Source organism: Hyperoodon ampullatus (assembly GCF_949752795.1).
Source record: "Hyperoodon ampullatus genome assembly, chromosome: 7".
Taxonomy (NCBI): Eukaryota; Metazoa; Chordata; class Mammalia; order Artiodactyla; family Ziphiidae; genus Hyperoodon; species Hyperoodon ampullatus.
This window is the reverse complement of record NC_136920.1, coordinates 55,642,804-55,661,156: the sequence shown is the minus strand read 5'-3', so window position 1 is coordinate 55,661,156 and position 18,353 is coordinate 55,642,804. Positions and strand designations below refer to the sequence as shown.

At 38.3% G+C, this 18,353-nt stretch overlaps 1 protein-coding gene across 9 annotated transcripts in view; it reads right to left on the bottom strand.

Annotated features, from left to right (window-relative positions):
* PAK1 (p21 (RAC1) activated kinase 1) overlaps positions 1-18,052 on the bottom strand; it is a gene marked incomplete at its 5' end in the record, with an annotated part of 67,757 nt that extends 49,705 nt beyond the window's left edge. For 8 of the 9 annotated variants that reach the window (XM_079709021.1, XM_079709020.1, XM_079709026.1 and 5 more), the window contains 3 exons: positions 1,471-1,618; positions 2,125-2,225; positions 17,863-18,052. In XM_079709021.1, the coding sequence (XP_079565147.1) occupies positions 1,471-1,618; positions 2,125-2,225; positions 17,863-18,052 (439 nt within the window). The remainder of the gene's footprint in view (positions 1-1,470; positions 1,619-2,124; positions 2,226-17,862) is intronic. The other variant, XM_079709027.1, reaches the window with a different exon arrangement.
* Positions 18,053-18,353: the final 301 nt, after the last annotated feature.

Genomic DNA, 18,353 nt, shown 5'->3' with positions numbered 1-18,353 from the left:
GTGTATATCTATACCCATATTCACTCATAAATACTTAAGTGGACTTTAATTCCAAACATATGCAATCCCACATTGCTATGCTTCCATATACATAAATAGTATTTGTACACATCTACACACATACACATAAAAACAGATTCTTCGAAAGACTTTGCTGCTGAGGCTTTCAAAGCCAGCTTCTAATCTGAAGTCTCCACGACAAACTCTTGAAAACACAAGCCGTAATCTAGAAAACTTTCCTACCCATCAACCCCAATACTGCCTTGGAATGACCCAGTCCCTCAATGGAAGAAGTGATACAGACCCAGTGGGGCCAGATATCAGGAAGGAAACATGCTAGGAACATGTATGACACTCTACTGGGCACCACTATGCAGCATTAGCAAAGCTGCAGTTTGTCATCCTCACCATCTGTGCCTACTGCTACATGCCAAATACTTGCTGGGGAAAGCATCTTTCAAAATTAGCTAGTTCATCCTGGTTCTCACCTTTGCCAACAATACTGCCCTTTGAAATAGACAACATGAACGTCAGAAAAAGCACTGGACTCAGAGTTAAGACCAGTGGTTAAGAGATCACTAATTTAGCCACATTAGAAAGGCATTTTGGGCTCTAATGTTTGCAAAACAAGGGGAAACTGGAAGTGGTATATACTAAAGATACTTCTTGCCCTAACATTCTAAGATGCTATATAAAAGGCAAGTTTCCAGAAATGTAGGCCTTCTTATGACTTGCCTAAGAAAAGAAAAATCTCTCTGCTATGGAAGGAGGTGCTCCAAATAGAGTTACTAGAAGCAAGTGGTAAACTGAAAAGGTACTGGTCTAGGAATTAGGAGACCTGGATTCTAATCCCAATTCTGCAATTAAAAACATTCCGAAAAACACAGTCCCTTATACATATAGAGAGAGTACATCTAAAGAACATTTATTATTACTGGCCAGTTTTTCATTGGACTGATTGGACTGATAAAAATCAGTTCCTTGAGGAAGAAATTGGGCTTGCCTACTTAAATGGGTTATCACATAACCTACTGATATTGAAAACGATGATAATGATGGCTACATTTTCATGGTGCCATTTTGCAACCTATAAAGAACTTTCGTATCAATGAGCTCATTTATCCTCATTACAACCTCTTGAGATAGGAATTATTATTCTCATTTTGAAGCTCAAAGAAATGAACTGACTACTAGAACATAGTGAGTAACAGAATCTAGATCTTCTAGCACAAAGTCTAAGTTCTTAACACGTAATATCACAGTACTTTTTCAAAACATGCAGTTTCAGAGTAAAGACTCAAGTTTGATGCAAAAACCCATCATCTTGGCTCTCAAATTCCAAAATTCCATCTTAGTGAAAGTGCCATCTCCACTCTTTTGAAAATGTTCTTCCTCCACCCCACACCAATAGGCATCTACTAAGATGAAAACCTCTATTTTCCTAGACTGCCCTGGACACAATCCCCATACCTGTAAAGCTCATGTACTTCTGGCTATTGGAGGTCTTCTTCGAGTTATAAAATTCTAATACATCCAGGACAGCCTGCGGGTTTTTCTTCTGCTCTGACTTAGTGATATTTGATGTCTGAAGCAAGCGGGCCCACTGCTCTGGCATCCCCTACAAGAGAGACATGCAAGGCTGTCAGCAAGGCATAATCACAGGGGATCCTGAATGAAATTCAGAACTAACTCTGATAACTGATGGCAGCTAAAGATGGGTTTAGTCATTCCTTTCTCTCTCTGCCCTCAGAGTTCCACACAGGCCTCTCTTATAACACATATCTTACTATATCTGTCATTTCTTGAGATGTTTGCCCCTTCACCAGGCTGTTCCTCCTTTAGAGCAGGAATCATGTCTGATTTGTCTCTGGATCATCAGTGCCCAGCACAGAGCCTGATGCCAAGGGGCCACTTAACTGAGGTCTATTTAAGGAATGGAGATTCAAAGGCTTCTCTAGTACAATTCTGGAGGGGAGGAACGTGTCCCTCTCATTACTGTAAGAAGATAGTAATGAGGGTCTCGGGCAAAGATAGAGGCATCAGGAAGTCTGGAAAGGATTAAATCTAACAGTGCATAGCCAGAACTCTGAAAGACCAAATGTCTTTCTGTGACCCCGGACTTACTGTAAACTCGCCTGTGACAGCATCAAAACCAACGTGAATCGTGTGCTCAAAATCTGAAGGAAGAGAAATCTCTGGCCGTTCCTTCTCCTTCTTTTTATTTGCTGTAAGAGAAACAGGAAAAAGGAGATAAAAACAAGGACATTACTACATTTTTAGGCTTATTTAGCTCTTTGTTGAGCTCTAAGCTCCTTTAGAGGCCAAGGACTGTGATACAAATTCACATGTGCATTTACAGAGCCCAATGCCAGATCTAGATTGGAGTAGATGCTCAATGCCTGATAAAAAGCTTTATTTTTCATTGACCTAAAGTAAAGCAGGAGCAGAAAGAACATTCATCAGAATGTCCTGGTTCTACCACTAATGAGTCAGTTGACCCAGAGAAAGTCACTTCCTTTTTTCTGAACCCTGGTTTCCCCATCTGCAAAATGAGAAGACTCAAGTAGATGGTCTCTAAAGAGCCTTCCAACCCAGACATCCTACATTCTATGAGCTTATATAACCTGCTTCTGCCTGTTTGATCCTTGATTATGGACCACTTTAAGGTTCTCTACATTACAGAATTTTAGATTTGGAAATTGTTTTAATTAAATGAATAGCTAATATTTTATCTTGTGCAATGATTCAAGTTCCTTCTTTTTTCTGTTATAGTTGATTTACAATATTATATTAGTTTCAGGTAATTCAATATTTCTATAGATTATACTCCATTTAAAGTTGTTATAAAATATTGGCTATATGCCCTGTGCTGTAAAGTATATCCTTGTATCTTATGTATTAATTCAAGTTCTTTATTAATATTCACTGTAGCCTCACTACAACCCTATAGTTAGGTACTGTCATCCTTATTCTGCAGATAAAGAAACTGAAGCACAGAGAATAAGTTATTTGCCCAAGATCAAATGGATAGTACCTGGCAGCAGTCAGACCCAAATCCAGGCAGTCTGGCCCAGGCCCTGAGCACTAGACCACTATACTATGCTGCTTCCCTAGGCTACAACCTTAAAGAATCACTAAGTCTGAATATTTGTAATCATCAAGGGTGTTGTATACAGTAGGTGTTCACTAAGGTTCTGCTGATCTAGCATAAAAAGCTTCAATATTTAAAGAGTTGTCGTGCCCTTGTCGTACCCTTGTATTCCGCCAAGATTCCTATGTTCTAACTCCCAGGACCTCGGACTGTGACTTTATTTGGAAACAGAGCCATTGCAGATGTAATTATTTAAAATATGATTAGGTCAAATTGGAGTAGGTTCAGCCCCCTAATCCAGTCAATGTCCTTATAAAAAGGGGATATTTGAAGACAAACGTACAAGGAGAACACCTTATGAAGATAAAGACAAGAGATCAGAGCAATGCTTCTTCAAGCCCAACAAATCACCAGAAGCTAGGGGAGAGGAATGGAACAGATTTTTCTTCACAGCTCTCAGAAGGAACCAACCCTACAAACACCTTGATCTTGGACTTCTAGCCTCCAAAACTGAAACAATAAATTTCTGTTGTTTAAGACCCCTAGTTTGTGGTAATTTGTTGCAGCAGCTCTAGCAAACTAACATAATCCTTTCCCAACTAAAAAGAGTTTCTGGCCTTGGTATTAGCTAGACCTAGTCCACTGGAGCCTCAAAACAACTGTGTGACAAGTAGGGTAGTGATTTTGGTGCCCATGTGACAGAAGAAGCCAGAGGTTCCAAGAAGTTAAGTAGCCTGCCCAATGTTACAGAGCAAGTTAGAAGCAGATATGGGGCCAGGACTGAGGTCTTCAGACTCCCAACCCCAAGGCCTTTGTATTCTCTTACACTACTATATATAAAATAGATAACTAATAAGGACCTACTGTATAGCACAGGGAACTCTACTCAATACTCTGTAATGATCTATATTACATTATATAATAGTAATATATATTATTACTATGCTTTTAGAAAAGAATCTAAAAAAGAATGGATATATGTGTATGTATACCAGTTTCACTTTGTTATACACCTGAAACTAACAAAACATTGTAAGTCAACTATACCAATAAAAATTTTAAAAAGAAAAGCTATAATTTCATACACAAAAAAACCCCTCAACAATAAGAAAATGCAATTAATGAAATATGCAAAAGACTTGAAGAAACACGTCACCAAAGAAGATATACAGATAGAAAAGATACTCAATATCGTATTTCATTAGGGAATTGAAATTAAACAACAATGAAAAACCACTACACACCTATTAGAATGGCCAAAATCCAAAACTGACAACACCAAATCCTAACAAGAATATGGGGCAACAAGAATTTTCATTCATTAGTAGTGGGAATGCAAAATGGTACAGTCACTATGGAAGACACGTTGGCAGTTTCTCACAAAATTAAACATACTCTTACCATACAATCCAGCATTCGTGCTCCTTTGTTATTTACCCAAAGGAGCTGATAACTTGTTCACACAAAAACTTTCACATGGATGTTTGCAGCAGCTCTATTCATAATTACCAAAACTTGGAAGCAACCAAGGTGTCCTTCCATAGGTGAATGAATAAGTAAACTGTGATACATCCAGAAAATGGAATATCATTCAACACTAAGAAGAAATGAGCTATCAAGCCATGAAAAGATAATGAGCAACCTTAAATACATATTACTAGGTGAAAGAAATCAATCTGAAAAGACTATATACCATATGCTTCCAACTATCTGGCATTCTGGAAAAGGTAAAACTATGGTGACAGTATTAAGGATCAGTGGTTGCCACAGATTTGGGGGAAGGAGGGATGAATTACCAGAGCACAGAGGAATTTTAGGGTGGTGAAACTGTTCTATATGATACTATAATGGTGGATATTTGTCTTTATATACATACACTTGTTCAACTCATAGATGTACAACACCAAGAGTGAACTCTAACGTAAAATACAGACTTAAGATGAATATGATGTGTTGATGTAGGTTCATCTATTGTAATGTACCACCTGGTATAGGATATTGGTAGTGAGGTAAGTTGCACATATGTGTGGGCAGGAGGTTTATAGGAAATCTGTGTACTTTCCACTCAATATTGCTATGAACCTAAAACTGCTCTAAAAAATAAACTCTTTTTTTTAAAGACTTTGAGAACTCTGCTCTACAGACTTCATCTTCTCCTTTATCTCGCACTACAGGCATACCTCATTTTACTGTGCTTGGGGTTACTGCACTTCGCAGATATTATACTTTTTACAAACTGACGATTTGTGGCAACCTTGCATTGTCAGATGATGGTTAGCATATTTTAGCAATAAAGTATTTTTTAATTAAGATATGTACATTGTTTATTTAAACATAAATGTACACTTAATAGACTACAGTATAGTGTAAACATAAGTTTTATATGCGTTTGGAAACCAAAAAAAATTCACGTGACTCTTTTTATTGTGATGCTCACTTTACTGTGGTAGTGAGCATCACAATAAAACTGGAACTAAACCCACAGTATCTCCAAGGCATGCCTGTACTTATGTTTCACACATTCTACACCAAATACACTGAACCAGTGATGGTTCACCAAACGTAATGGGCTCTTTCACACCTCTTCCTATTGTCTCAAGTTACTCCCTTTGCCTGTGAATCCTGCCTTTCCCTTTCCCTTCCCTTGCCACCTCACCACACAAACCCTTTTATTTATCCTTGCCAGGTCTCAGCTGAAAGGTCATCTCTTCTGTGAAGTCTTTCCTGATCTCTAGGTTGGGGAGTTCTTCACCCTCCCCTCTGTTCCCACAGCACCATTATAGTAATTGCCTATTTTAAGGGACTTAAAATTTTTTCTTTTTTTTTTCCAACCAGACTGAATTCTAAGTTCAGGGGCCATGTCCAATTTATCACGAATCCCCAACAGCTAGCAAAAGCCAGGCATAAAACAGGTGCTCAGACACTGAGTGAAGAAAGGAACAAACGATCAGACACCTAACTCAACCTGACAGGGAGTCTAAGGAATCTGCCTAAGACATGCAAATTCTCTCCAGGGCAGGAATAAATGTTCCATTTTTATCAGCTCTGACATGATTTTCACAATCCCGTTTTAAAATCCTGCTCTGTGGTAGCTCAGCACACTGGCCAAAAGATATTCTGAGGTCCTAATGCCTCCACAGACCCAATATAACCCTGATGAAAGGCAGCAAAATGCAGGGGGCAGCGGTGGGGGACACACAAGAAGGTCTAGAATCCAGGCCAGTTTTGCCTCTACCACACCATACAGTCCAGGTGCTCAGCTTTCTCATCTGAACAATGGGGAGCATGAACTAGATGATCTTAAGTGCCCTTTCAGCTCCTATACTCCAAATGTCTTTGAAAACAGAAAGATCAGCACTCTCAAAGTCCTGTATCTACATTTCTTCCTGACACAGCATCCCACAGTTTTAACAGGTACTTCATATACATCATCTCATATAATTACCACAATCCTGAGAGTCAACTTTACTTGGAGATTAGGAAATTGAAGCATGGACCTACCTACAGTTCTTGAAGTAATTCAAATTCAAAAAGTGTGGCATCAAGAGCCAAGGCCCTTTACATTCTACTACTTTGCCTCCCCTAAAGAATTTCAAGTTGAATCAAGAAAACATACTTTGTTATAATGAGAAGAAATAACATTAAATAAGAACTTACCATGTATAAGATACTATAACCATAAAATATTTTCCTTAATTCTTATAATCCTATGGGATACATTATTACTACTGTCATTTTACAGATGAGGAAACTAAAAAGCAGTTAACTAATTTGCTCAAGCTCATATAGTTAGTAAGAGCTGGGATTTTAACCCAGGTCTGATTCCAAAGGTTCTTTCCTTAGTACCTTAGTGAGAACCATTTGCCTACATGCCAATGGCTAGGGTTTAAGCTATTTTTACACTTGGCAATTTCCCTTCCAGAAGCAGCTGCTTTGAGAAAGGGAATGGTTTATTACGGTTCATAAATGGTTCATTTATGACATAAGTCCATCGGTCTTACTCATAGCTAGAATGCATGGGACATGTCGCAGGGCTTTGGAATTGCTTTCTGCTCCTAAATTTCCTCTGATCTAGTCAATTAAAAGATTGTAGAGAAGAACACTTATGTTATTTTTATGCTTTATTTAGATTATTTTTATGTTTTACTTAGATTTTTGTTTTATAGTTATATATCTTATATTTTATATATTATTTCTATGATATGTTATTAATATGCCATATAATATACCATCACAGGCACGGAATGTCAAATACACAACAAACTTCAGTAATGGAAACACAGAAAGACAGTGGCTCAGAGGATGAATAGCCTATAGAAAAGAGCCCCAGGGAAATGAAATCACTTAACACATGAACATATAAAGAGTATTTGACATTTGTAGTTTTAAGAGGCTTACCTTTTTGGCCTCAGTTTCAAATAGAGTATTTGTTCCAGAGGCCCAGGCCCACGTCCAGAGCTTAGAATCCTGCTTCTGACACTACAGAGAGCTCTTGAGAACTCCTTGGGAAACCTCTCCTTGGGCTGTTTAGTCTCAGTGCACAAATTCTTTAATCTGGCCTAATAGCCCTATCTAAACCAACAGGAAATACAGGCTATATGTAGGAAGAGAAAGGTATTTTACCCCAGGACCATTCTTTAATTCTATCTTGGAGGAATCCTATTAAGAGTTGTTCTTTTGTAAATCTCATAGCAACTCTTAAGTGTTAATCACGGATTCCAAAAGAAAACCATGACTGCAAGCAATAATAGCCACAAAATTACTACCAACTCTTAACAAAGCTGCAGTTTGCATAACCTTTTTCACATCGTTAGTCTTATAAATCCATTCAGCAGCTCTATGAGATAAATATTATTATGTACCCATACTACGGGTAAAATAAGTGAGGTGAAGAAAGGTAGAGCAACTTACCAAAGGTCACAAAATTAGGGATGGTCAATGGTGATAACCTCCAGTGCTTGAACTCCAATATAGCTGCTTCTACATGCACTATGCCTTCTGCAGACTAAGTGAATATGAATGGAGGTCATTAAATGCAAATTTGTTTTAAAATAAGTTAAAAGAACTAACCAAATCAGTTCTACTAAAGGCATTAGTCTGAACATCTCTAGGATGGGAGCCTTCAAACAGTACATGGTGTCTGAGGACTTAGAAGAATTAAAGAGCACAGTCCAGAAGTCAAGAGACAATTGTTCAAATGCAGACTCCATGCACCGCAACTATGTAGCATATGACCTTGGGCAAGTCCTTGACTCTCTGAGCACAAGAGTATCAGGGTTGTATAGTGGAAAGGTCCCTGGAATCATAGAAAAAAGCTATAATCGCAGATCAGCCACTCCTTGCCCAGATGACCTCGGGCAAGTTACTCAAACTGAACTACCTCAGTTTACCGTCTACAAAGTGAAACATTTATCTCCCTGAAAAATTGGCACATTTCACAAACATCAAAGTTCCTAATATGTGGTAACTAACAGGCATTCAATAAATAGAAGCTCAGTTACTGCTATTACTATTTTATGGTTATTACTATTGTGTTAGTACTATTTGTTATTACTATTTTTATTACTATTGCTCTTATTATTTTAAGGATTAACTAAGGTAAAGAAAATGTACGTTCTGTGTAGAAGCTAGAGAGCTTTACAAACATGAGTTATCATTAATAAAAAAAAGTGTCAGAGTAAGATTTACCAACCCACTCATTAAGACAGTTTAGAAACTGTGGCTAAGGAAAAAGAAGAACGAATCATCTGATTTCATGAAACTAGAGATCACAGACTTGAGGAAATAAAGTGAAAAAAGAAGGCTGCAAACCCATCCATCCTAATATTAACCCTATCTTTGGCCAAGTCCATTTGGCTTTCTGGTAACATGGGAAATGAGGCTGACATTACAAAATCCCAGGTTGCAGTATAGCCATCCAAGTTTCAGCACAAATCATTGACCTTATTTTTTTTTTTTTTTTTTTTTTTTTTTTTTTTTTTTTGCGGTATGTGGGCCTCTCACTGCCGCGGCCCCTCCCGTTGCGGAGCACAGGCTCCGGACACGCAGGCTCAATGGCCATGGCTCACGGGCCAAGCCGCTCCGCGGCACGTGGGATCCTCCCAGACCGGGGCACGAACCCGCGTCCCCTGCATCGGCAGGCGGACTCCCAACCACTGCGCCACCAGGGAAGCCCTATTTTTTTTTTTAAAGATTTATTTTTTAAGAAGCCCTTCTCATTGGTTCAGCTGAGCTAATCTAAGCTCAAGGCAGTAAAACACTCCAAACTTGGAGAGATAAACACTGACGTAGTCCAGTTTTAAAATTAACTTTGCTAAACTCTTCCCAAGCTTGGAGAATTCCACTTCGGTTGTGAAAATGCAGCCAGGAAAAGATTCCAAACTAAATGCTACAGGACTTCTTAGAATAAACCAAAGGCTCCAGATCCTAACCACAGGAACCAGGCTTTCCCACATGGAATTCTGCAACTCAGCACCACCTATCACAGGCCCTCAATTACAGCTTCTTGCAATCATTTATGCATCCCCCCAGGCACACACTGAAGCCACGCTGGAGGTCAGCATTAGGTAATGCCCATAGACATTCTACCCATTGCCAGCTCAAATCTCAACCACTAACGCAGCCCACAGAGAGCTCTTCCTTCTCATCTCCCAAATCCCTTTAGACCCCAAAACTACCCCTCTGGAAATTCTGGCTCCAAAAGTCTGGGTAGGATCTGGGCAACTGTATTTCAGAAAAGCACCATGAGTGAGTCGGATGTGTAATCTGGGTTGGGAACAACTAACAGAGATAGTATGTCGTGATGTAATAGATACTTTAGGAAGACTTAGTTCCATACTCATCCCTGCCACTTTCCAACTGTAAGACCTTGATCAATTTACTTTTCTCTAAGCCTCAGCCTCCCCGGCTGAAAATGAGTTGTTACAGATATCGGATCAAACAAGAAATGAGGTTTCCCTTAAAAAAAAAAAAAAAAACTTCATATTTGTATAGTGTTTTAGAGTTTAGAAAATGCTTTTACATCCACTACATCAAATGACAAAAGCCTATTCATGATATGGGATTGATGGGAATTATAATCATTCCCCACTTTACAGTTAAGGATACAGGGATTAAAATAAATAGGTAAAAGGGCAAAAATCACAGAGTTAATAAATGTTAGAGGTAGGACTCAATCTAGACTAAGTCCAGTTCTAGCCCATTTCTCTGTATAGCTGGTATAAATTCTCAAATACTTCATGAAGGGCATACCACTTCAAAGACTGCCAACACTGCGGTGCTTCCTTCTAGGACTAAATTAAGCACAAAGCAGCAGGTCAACAAATGCTTATTGGTTGAATGATAAAATCAACAAGCACAAAATCAAGCTGAATAAAGTTTCCAAACAAAAGGAAAAAATTCATTTATTTCATTTTGATGCATGCATTAATTATAGCCATCTAAGGTCTTAAAGCAAAGGAGTGAAACCTATGTGCTCAGGGTATGTATAGGAAATACAAAACTAGGTGGTGAAAGAGAGGCCACTAAATCGTTTCACAAGAACTTCTTAGAACTCTATGCTTCCTACATCTATGCTTTGAATTTACAGAGCTACAGCTTTGATCTTGAGTTATGAGACTTATTTTCAGACCAGATCTGGCCTGGGGTTACTCAGCGAGGATTTCCAGAAGAACCTCTGCATCTACAGCTTTATTGCTGAACAAAGTACTTCACAATGGCCTAGTTTTGTTTCACGAATATACAACCTGATCTAACCTCATCTTTATATCTCACTTATGTAATTATAGCATTTCAAAACTATAAGAGACTGTATATGTCTACTGGTTTGACTAATCTTTTTAAATTGTTTTTTATTGAATGAAAGATTCTTCAAATTCTAGAGTGCTTTACAATTTTCAAAGGTTTCACACACGATTTCTTTTTTTTTAACTTTTTATTTTATATTGGAGTATAGCCAATTAACAGGGTTGTGATAGTTTCAGGTGCACAGCAAAGCAACTCAGCCATACATATACATGTATCCATTCTCACATGATTTCATATAACCCCATAATAACCCTCTTTTTCCCATATACCCCTATATTATCTCTTCCCCCTCCCCTCTCCCCACTGGTAACCACTAGTTTGTTCCCTATATCTGTGTGACTCTAATATTTTAGATGAAGGCACTGAAGTCCAAAGACAAGTAACTGACCCAAACCAGGCAGCCAAATTATGAGAGAACCAAGACTACAACACCGATATCCCAATCCCCATCTCCCCATTCAATACATAAGGTCATCCCTTTGGTTCCCAATGATGTCTAAACACTTCCATCAGCTGTTTTTTTTTTTAACAGAGTTTTATTGAGATATAATTCACATTCTATACAATTCACCCATAGAGTCTAAAATTCAGTGACTCAATACATTCATGGAGCTAGGAAATCACCTCCACAATCAACTTTAGAACATTTTCATTACCCCAAAAAGAAACCCCATACCTCTTAGCCATCGTCCCCTAACCCCATTCACATCCCCCTACAACCCTAGGCAACCACTCTTCACTTTCTGTCTATGAATTTGCCTGGATAATATGAATTTGCCTGGATAATTCATATAAGCAGAATCATACAGTATGTGATCCTTTGTGACTGGCTTCTTTCACTAATAATAATGTTTTCAAGGTTCCCCCTTTTGTAGTATGGATCAGGACTTCATTTCTTTTTGTTACCAGCTAATATTTCTTTGTATGGATATATCACATTTTATTTATCCATTCATCAGTTGATGAACATTTGAGTTGTTCCCACTTTTTAGCTAATATCAGTAATGCTGCTATAAACATTCATGTACAAGTTTTTGTGTGGACATATGTTTTCATTTTTGGTAATATAGTAACTCTTTATATTTTTGATATAACATCCTTATCAGATATATGATTTGGGAAAATTTTCTCCCATTCTGTGGGTTATCTTTTCCCTTTCTTTCTGAAGCACAAAAGTTTTAATTTTGATGATGCCTATTGGTCAGGAATCTCATCATCTTCCTGGTTTGTCAGTAAGAACAATTCCAACTTTTTATTTTTTATTTTTAAAAGTCCTCTTTACTGCATGTAGAAACCTGGGCTGAAAGCCTACTTATTTATAGAGATCAAGAATTATGGTTGATAAAGTACAATATTAAAAATAAGCACACATCTAAACTGAGGGATAAACAAAGTGGCTATATATGTGGGAGAAGATTCTATGGTAGAGTAACATCACCTAGATCATAGCTCCTCACCTAGGAAGTTGGCAGCTACTACATAAATGAATTAGCCAGAAAACAAAAGTTAAGCAACTTATGTGTGCCTCTTCTATCCAGACCCCAAAAGAGCTCACAATGAAGGTGGGGTAGAGGAAAGGGTAAACACAAAGATGCATGCCCAATGTACTCAATTAGAGTCCTCAATAGTTCTCATTTCAGTTTTTCAACAATCATTTCCTATATGTAAGATCACTGCCTATTAGACATCTCTATGTCAAGACGTCTCAAATGCAAAGTGTCTAATATTATCTTTTCACTTCAAATGCAATCTGTTTAAGTCATCATCTTTCCTGCTCTCCAACCATCAACCTTCCTCACTTGTTCCTCTTCCTGTGTTCCCTGTTTGGTTAATGATACTATTATCTACCATCTCCCCTGATCTGTAGTTATACAGGTATATTTTTCTGCAACATATTTTCTGCAATTCACCACTGTACTTGGCATATTTGGCCTACTGTTTCAGAATCCCAATTCTGACTTTACCATGTAGCCTACTAGCTAAGCCTCCCAGCTTCAATGAAAGAGTAAGAGAAAGGGTACTGGGACTTCCCTGGTGGCACAGTGGTTAAGAATCCGCCTGCCAATGCAGGGGACACAGGTTTGAGCCCTGGTCTGGGAAGATCCCACATGCTGCAGAGCAACTAAACCCGTGTGCTACAACTACTGAGCCTGCGCTCTAGAGATCGTAAGCAACAACTACTGAAGCCTGTGTGCCACAACTACTGAAGCCCGTGCACCTGGAGCCCGTGCTCCACAACAAGAGAAGCCACTGCAATGAGAAGGCCGTGCACTGCAACGAAGAGTAGGCCCTGCTCAACGCAACTAAAGAAAGCCTGGGTTCAGCAGTGAAGACCCAACGTAGCGAAAAATAAATAAATAAATTAAATAATTAATTAATTAATTAATTTAAAAAAAAAAGAATCTGGATACAAGGGACTTCCCTGCTGGTGCAGTGGTTAAGAATCCGCCTGCCACAAATACTAACAGCCATAAAAGGGGAAATCGACAGTAACACAATCATAGTAGGGGACTTTAACACCCCACTTTCACCAATGGACAGATCATCCAAAATGAAAATAAATAAGGAAACACAAGCTTTAAATGATACATTAAACAAGATGGACTTAGTTGATATTTATAGGACATTCCATCCAAAAACAACCGAATACACATTTTTCTCAAGTGCTCATGGAACATTCTCCAGGATAGATCATATCTTGGGTCACAAGTCAAGCCTTGGTAAATTTAAGAAAATTGAAATTGTATCAAGTATCTTTTCCGACCACAATGCTATGAGACTAGACATCAATTACAGGAAAAGATCTGTAAAAAATACAAACACATGGAGGCTAAACAATACACTACTCAATAACGAAGTGATCACTGAAGAAATCAAAGAGGAAATTAAAAAATACCTAGAAACAAATGACAATGGAGACACGACGACCCAAAACCTATGGGACGCAGCAAAAGCAGTTCTAAGGGGGAAGTTTATAGCAATACAATCCCACCTTAAGAAACAGGAAACATTTCGAGTAAACAACCTGACCCTGCACCTAAAGCAATTAGAGAAAGAAGAACAAAAAACCCCCAAAGTTAGCAGAAGGAAAGAAATCATAAAGATCAGATCAGAAATAAATGAAAAAGAAATGAAGGAAACAATAGCAAAGATCAACCAAACTAAAAGCTGGTTCTTTGAGAAGATAAACAAAATTGACAAACCATTAGCCAGACTCATCAAGAAAAGAAGGGAGAAGACTCAAATCAATAGAATTAGAAATGAAAAAGGAGAAGTAACAACTGACACTGCAGAAATACAAAAGATCATGAGAGATTACTATAAGCAACTCTATGCCAATAAAATGGACAACCTGGAAGAAATGCACAAATTCTTAGAAATGCACAACCTACCAAGACTGACTCAGGAAGAAATAGAAAATATGAATAGACCAATCACAAGCACTGAAATTGAAACTGTGATTAAAAATCTTCCATCAAACAAAAGCCCAGGACCAGATGGCTTCACAGGCCAATTCTATCAAACATTTAGAGAAGAGCTAACACCCATCCTTCTCAAACTCTTCCAAACAATATCAGAGGAAGGAACACTCCCAAACTCATTCTACGAGGCCACCATCACCTTGATACCAAAACCAGGCAAGGATGTCACAAAGAAAGAAAACTACAGGCCAATATCACTGATGAACATAGATGCAAAAATCCTCAACAAAATACTAGCAAACAGAATCCAACAGCACATTAAAAGGATCATACACCATGATCAAGTGGGGTTTATTCCAGGAATGCAAGGATTCTTCAATATACGCAAATCAATCAATGTGATACACCATATTAACAAGTTGAAGGAGAAAAACCATATGATCATCTCAATAGATGCAGAGAAAGCTTTCGACAAAATTCAACACCCATTTATGATAAAAACCCTGCAGAAAGTAGGCATAGAGGGAACTTTCCTCAACATAATAAAGGCCATATATGACAAACCCACAGCCAACATTGTCCTCAATGGTGAAAAACTGAAACCATTTCCACTAAGATCAGGAACAAGACAAGGCTGCCCACTCTCACCACTCTTATTCAACCTAGTTTTGGAAGTTTTAGCCACAGCAATCAGAGAAGAAAAGGAAATAAAAGGAATCCAAATTGGAAAAGAAGAAGTAAAGCTGTCACTGTTTGCAGATGACATGATACTATACATAGAGAATCCTAAAGATGCTACCGAAAAACTACTAGAGCTAATCAATGAATTTGGTAAAGTAGCAGGATACAAAATTAATGCACAGAAATCTCTGGCATTCCTGTACACTAATGATGAAAAATCTGAAAATGAAATCAAGAAAACACTCCCATTTACCATTGCAACAAAAAGAATAAAATATCTAGGAATAAACCTACCTAAGGAGACAAAAGACCTTTATGCAGAAAATTATAAGACACTGATGAAAGAAATTAAAGAGGATACAAATAGATGGAGAGATATACCATGCTCCTGGATTGGAAGAATCAATATTGTGAAAATGACTCTACTACCCAAAGCAATCTACAGATTCAATGCAATCCCTATCAAACTACCACTGGCATTTTTCACAGAACTAGAACAAAAAATTTCAAAATTTGTTTGGAAAAACAAAAGACCCCGAATAGCCAAAGCAATCTTGAGAACGAAAAACGGAGCTGGAGGAATCAGGCTCCCTGACTTCAGACTATACTACAAAGCTACAGTAATTAAGACAGTGTGGTACTGGCATAAAAACAGAAAGATAGATCAGTGGATCAGGATAGAAAGCCCAGAGATAAACCCACGCACATATGGCCAACTTATCTTTGATAAAGGAGGCAGGAATGTACAGTGGAGAAAGGACAGCCTCTTCAATAAGTGGTGCTGGGAAAACTGGACAGGGACATGTAAAAGTATGAGATTAGATCATTCCCTAACACCATACACAAAAATAAGCTCAAAATGGATTAAAGACCTAAATGTAAGGCCAGAAACTATCAAACTCTTAGAGGAAAACATAGGTAGAACACTCTATGACATAAATCACAGCAAGATCCTTTTGGACCCACCTCCTAGAGAAATGGAATTAAAAACAAAGATAAACAAATGGGACCTAATGAAACTTCAAAGCTTTTGCACAGCAAAGGAAACCATAAACAAGACCAAAAGACAACCCTCAGAATGGGAGAAAATATTTGCAAATGAAGCAACTGACAAAGGATTAATCTCCAAAATTTATAAACAGCTCATGCAGCTCAATAGCAAAAAAACAAACAACCCAATCCAAAAATGGGCAGAAGACTTAAATAGGCAGTTCTCCAAAGAAGATATACAGACTGCCAACAAACACATGAAAGAATGCTCAACATCATTAATCATTAGAGAAATGCAAATCAAAACTACAATGAGATATCATCTCACACCAGTCAGAATGGCCATCATCAAGAAATCTAGAAACAATAAATGCTGGAGAGGGTGTGGAGAAAAGGGAACACTCTTGCACTGCTGGTGGGAATGTGAATTGGTACAGCCACTATGGAGAACAGTATGGAGGTTCCTTAAAAAACTACAAATAGAACTACCATATGACCCAGCAATCCCACTACTAGGCATATACCCTGAGAAAACCATAATTCAAAAAGAGACATGTACCAAAATGTTCATTGCAGCTCTATTCACAATAGCCCGGAGCTGGAAACAACCTAAGTGTCCATCATCGGATGAATGGATAAAGAAGATGTGGCACATATATACAATGGAATATTACTCAGCCATAAAAAGGAACGAAACTGAGCTATTTGTAATGAGGTGGATAGACCTAGAGTCTGTCATACAGAGTGAAGTAAGTCAGAAAGAGAAAGACAAATACCGTATGCTAACACATATATATGGAATTTAAAAAAAAAAAAAAATGTCATGAAGAACCTAGGGGTAAAACGGGAATAAAGACACAGACCTACTTGAGAATGGACTTGAGGATATGGGGAGGGGGAAGGGTAAGCTGTGACAAAGCGAAAGAGAGGCATGGACATATATACACTACCAAACGTAAGGTAGATAGATAGTGGGAAGCAGCCGCAGAGCACAGGGAGATCAGCTCGGTGCTTTGTGACCACCTGGAGGGGTGGGATGGGGAGGGTGGGAGGGAGGGAGACGCAATAGGGAAGGGATGTGGGAACAGATGTGTATGTATGACTGATTCACTTTGTTATAAAGCAGAAACTAATAAAAAAAAAAAAAAAAAAGAAAAAGAAAAAAAAAAAAAAAAAAGAATCCGCCTGCCAATGCAGGGGACACAGGTTCGATGCCTGGTCCGGGAAGATCCCACATGCCGTGGAGCAACTAAGCCCACGAGCGACATACTGAGCCCGTGCGCCACCACTACTGAAGCCTGAGCACCTAGAGCCAGGGCTCCGCCACAAGAGAAGCCACTGCAATGAGAGGCCTGCGAAGCGCAACAGAGAGTAGCCCCCACTCAACACAACTAGAGAAAGCCCGTGCGCAGCACCGAAGACCCAATGCAGCCAAAAATAAATAAATAAAATTTTTCAAAAAAAAAAAAAGAATCTGGAAAGAAGACATTCCAAATGAAACTAGTTTGGGGGAAAAACCATATCCAAATGAAGATATTTCAATATTTCTTATATTTTGTGAGGTCATAAACAGTTTAAGAACTTAAAAAGTAAGTAAATATATGGCTTCAGATTGCCCAAAATCTGGCAAGAGCATAATTATTTTCCTAGAATTTTGGTCAGATATAGTTAATAGAGTGTAATAATGGGTCTATTTTCCATTTGACTTCACAGTCATTTCAGGAAAAGAAGATAAGTAATAAGGAAAATATTTAATGAGAAAAAGAGGGATTAAAGGAAAATTAAATCAAGGAAGGGACAAATATTTTATTCAGGTTACAAAAAAAATTTTTTTAAGTATACAAATGATGAGAAAGAAATGAAATACTGTACTTTTATCACCAGGTAAGATGGCTCGGTAAAATCGGTCCTTCTTTTTCTTCTCCTCTGGGTTTGGAGGCAGAGGTTTGGAACCGTGGTTTAGGGTTCCAGCATCTTTGCTGCCAGCTCCAATCATGGTGCTGGTATTTCTCATCGGAGGGGCTGGGGGTTTGTCTTGAATGTCTAGGCCGTTATTCGACATTGTCACCACCAGCAGCAGCTACTGGAATCAGAAAGAAGAACATAACTCTTTTATTATTTTTTGAGCAAAAGGAAATATGTATTGAAAATTTTAAAGGAATCCAAATTTTACAACCCTTCCTCCAGGACCCACCCCAAGCCCTTCCACTGCATACCATGACTACTGCTATCTTATTCAGTCCACCATACTCAAAGATGTAATACCTACTCTGTGCCAAGCACTCCTGAAAATTCACAAGGTTCTTGCTTTTCTCTTCATTCTCCTATCTAAGGCATTGGAGAGCACAAAAAACCACCATGAT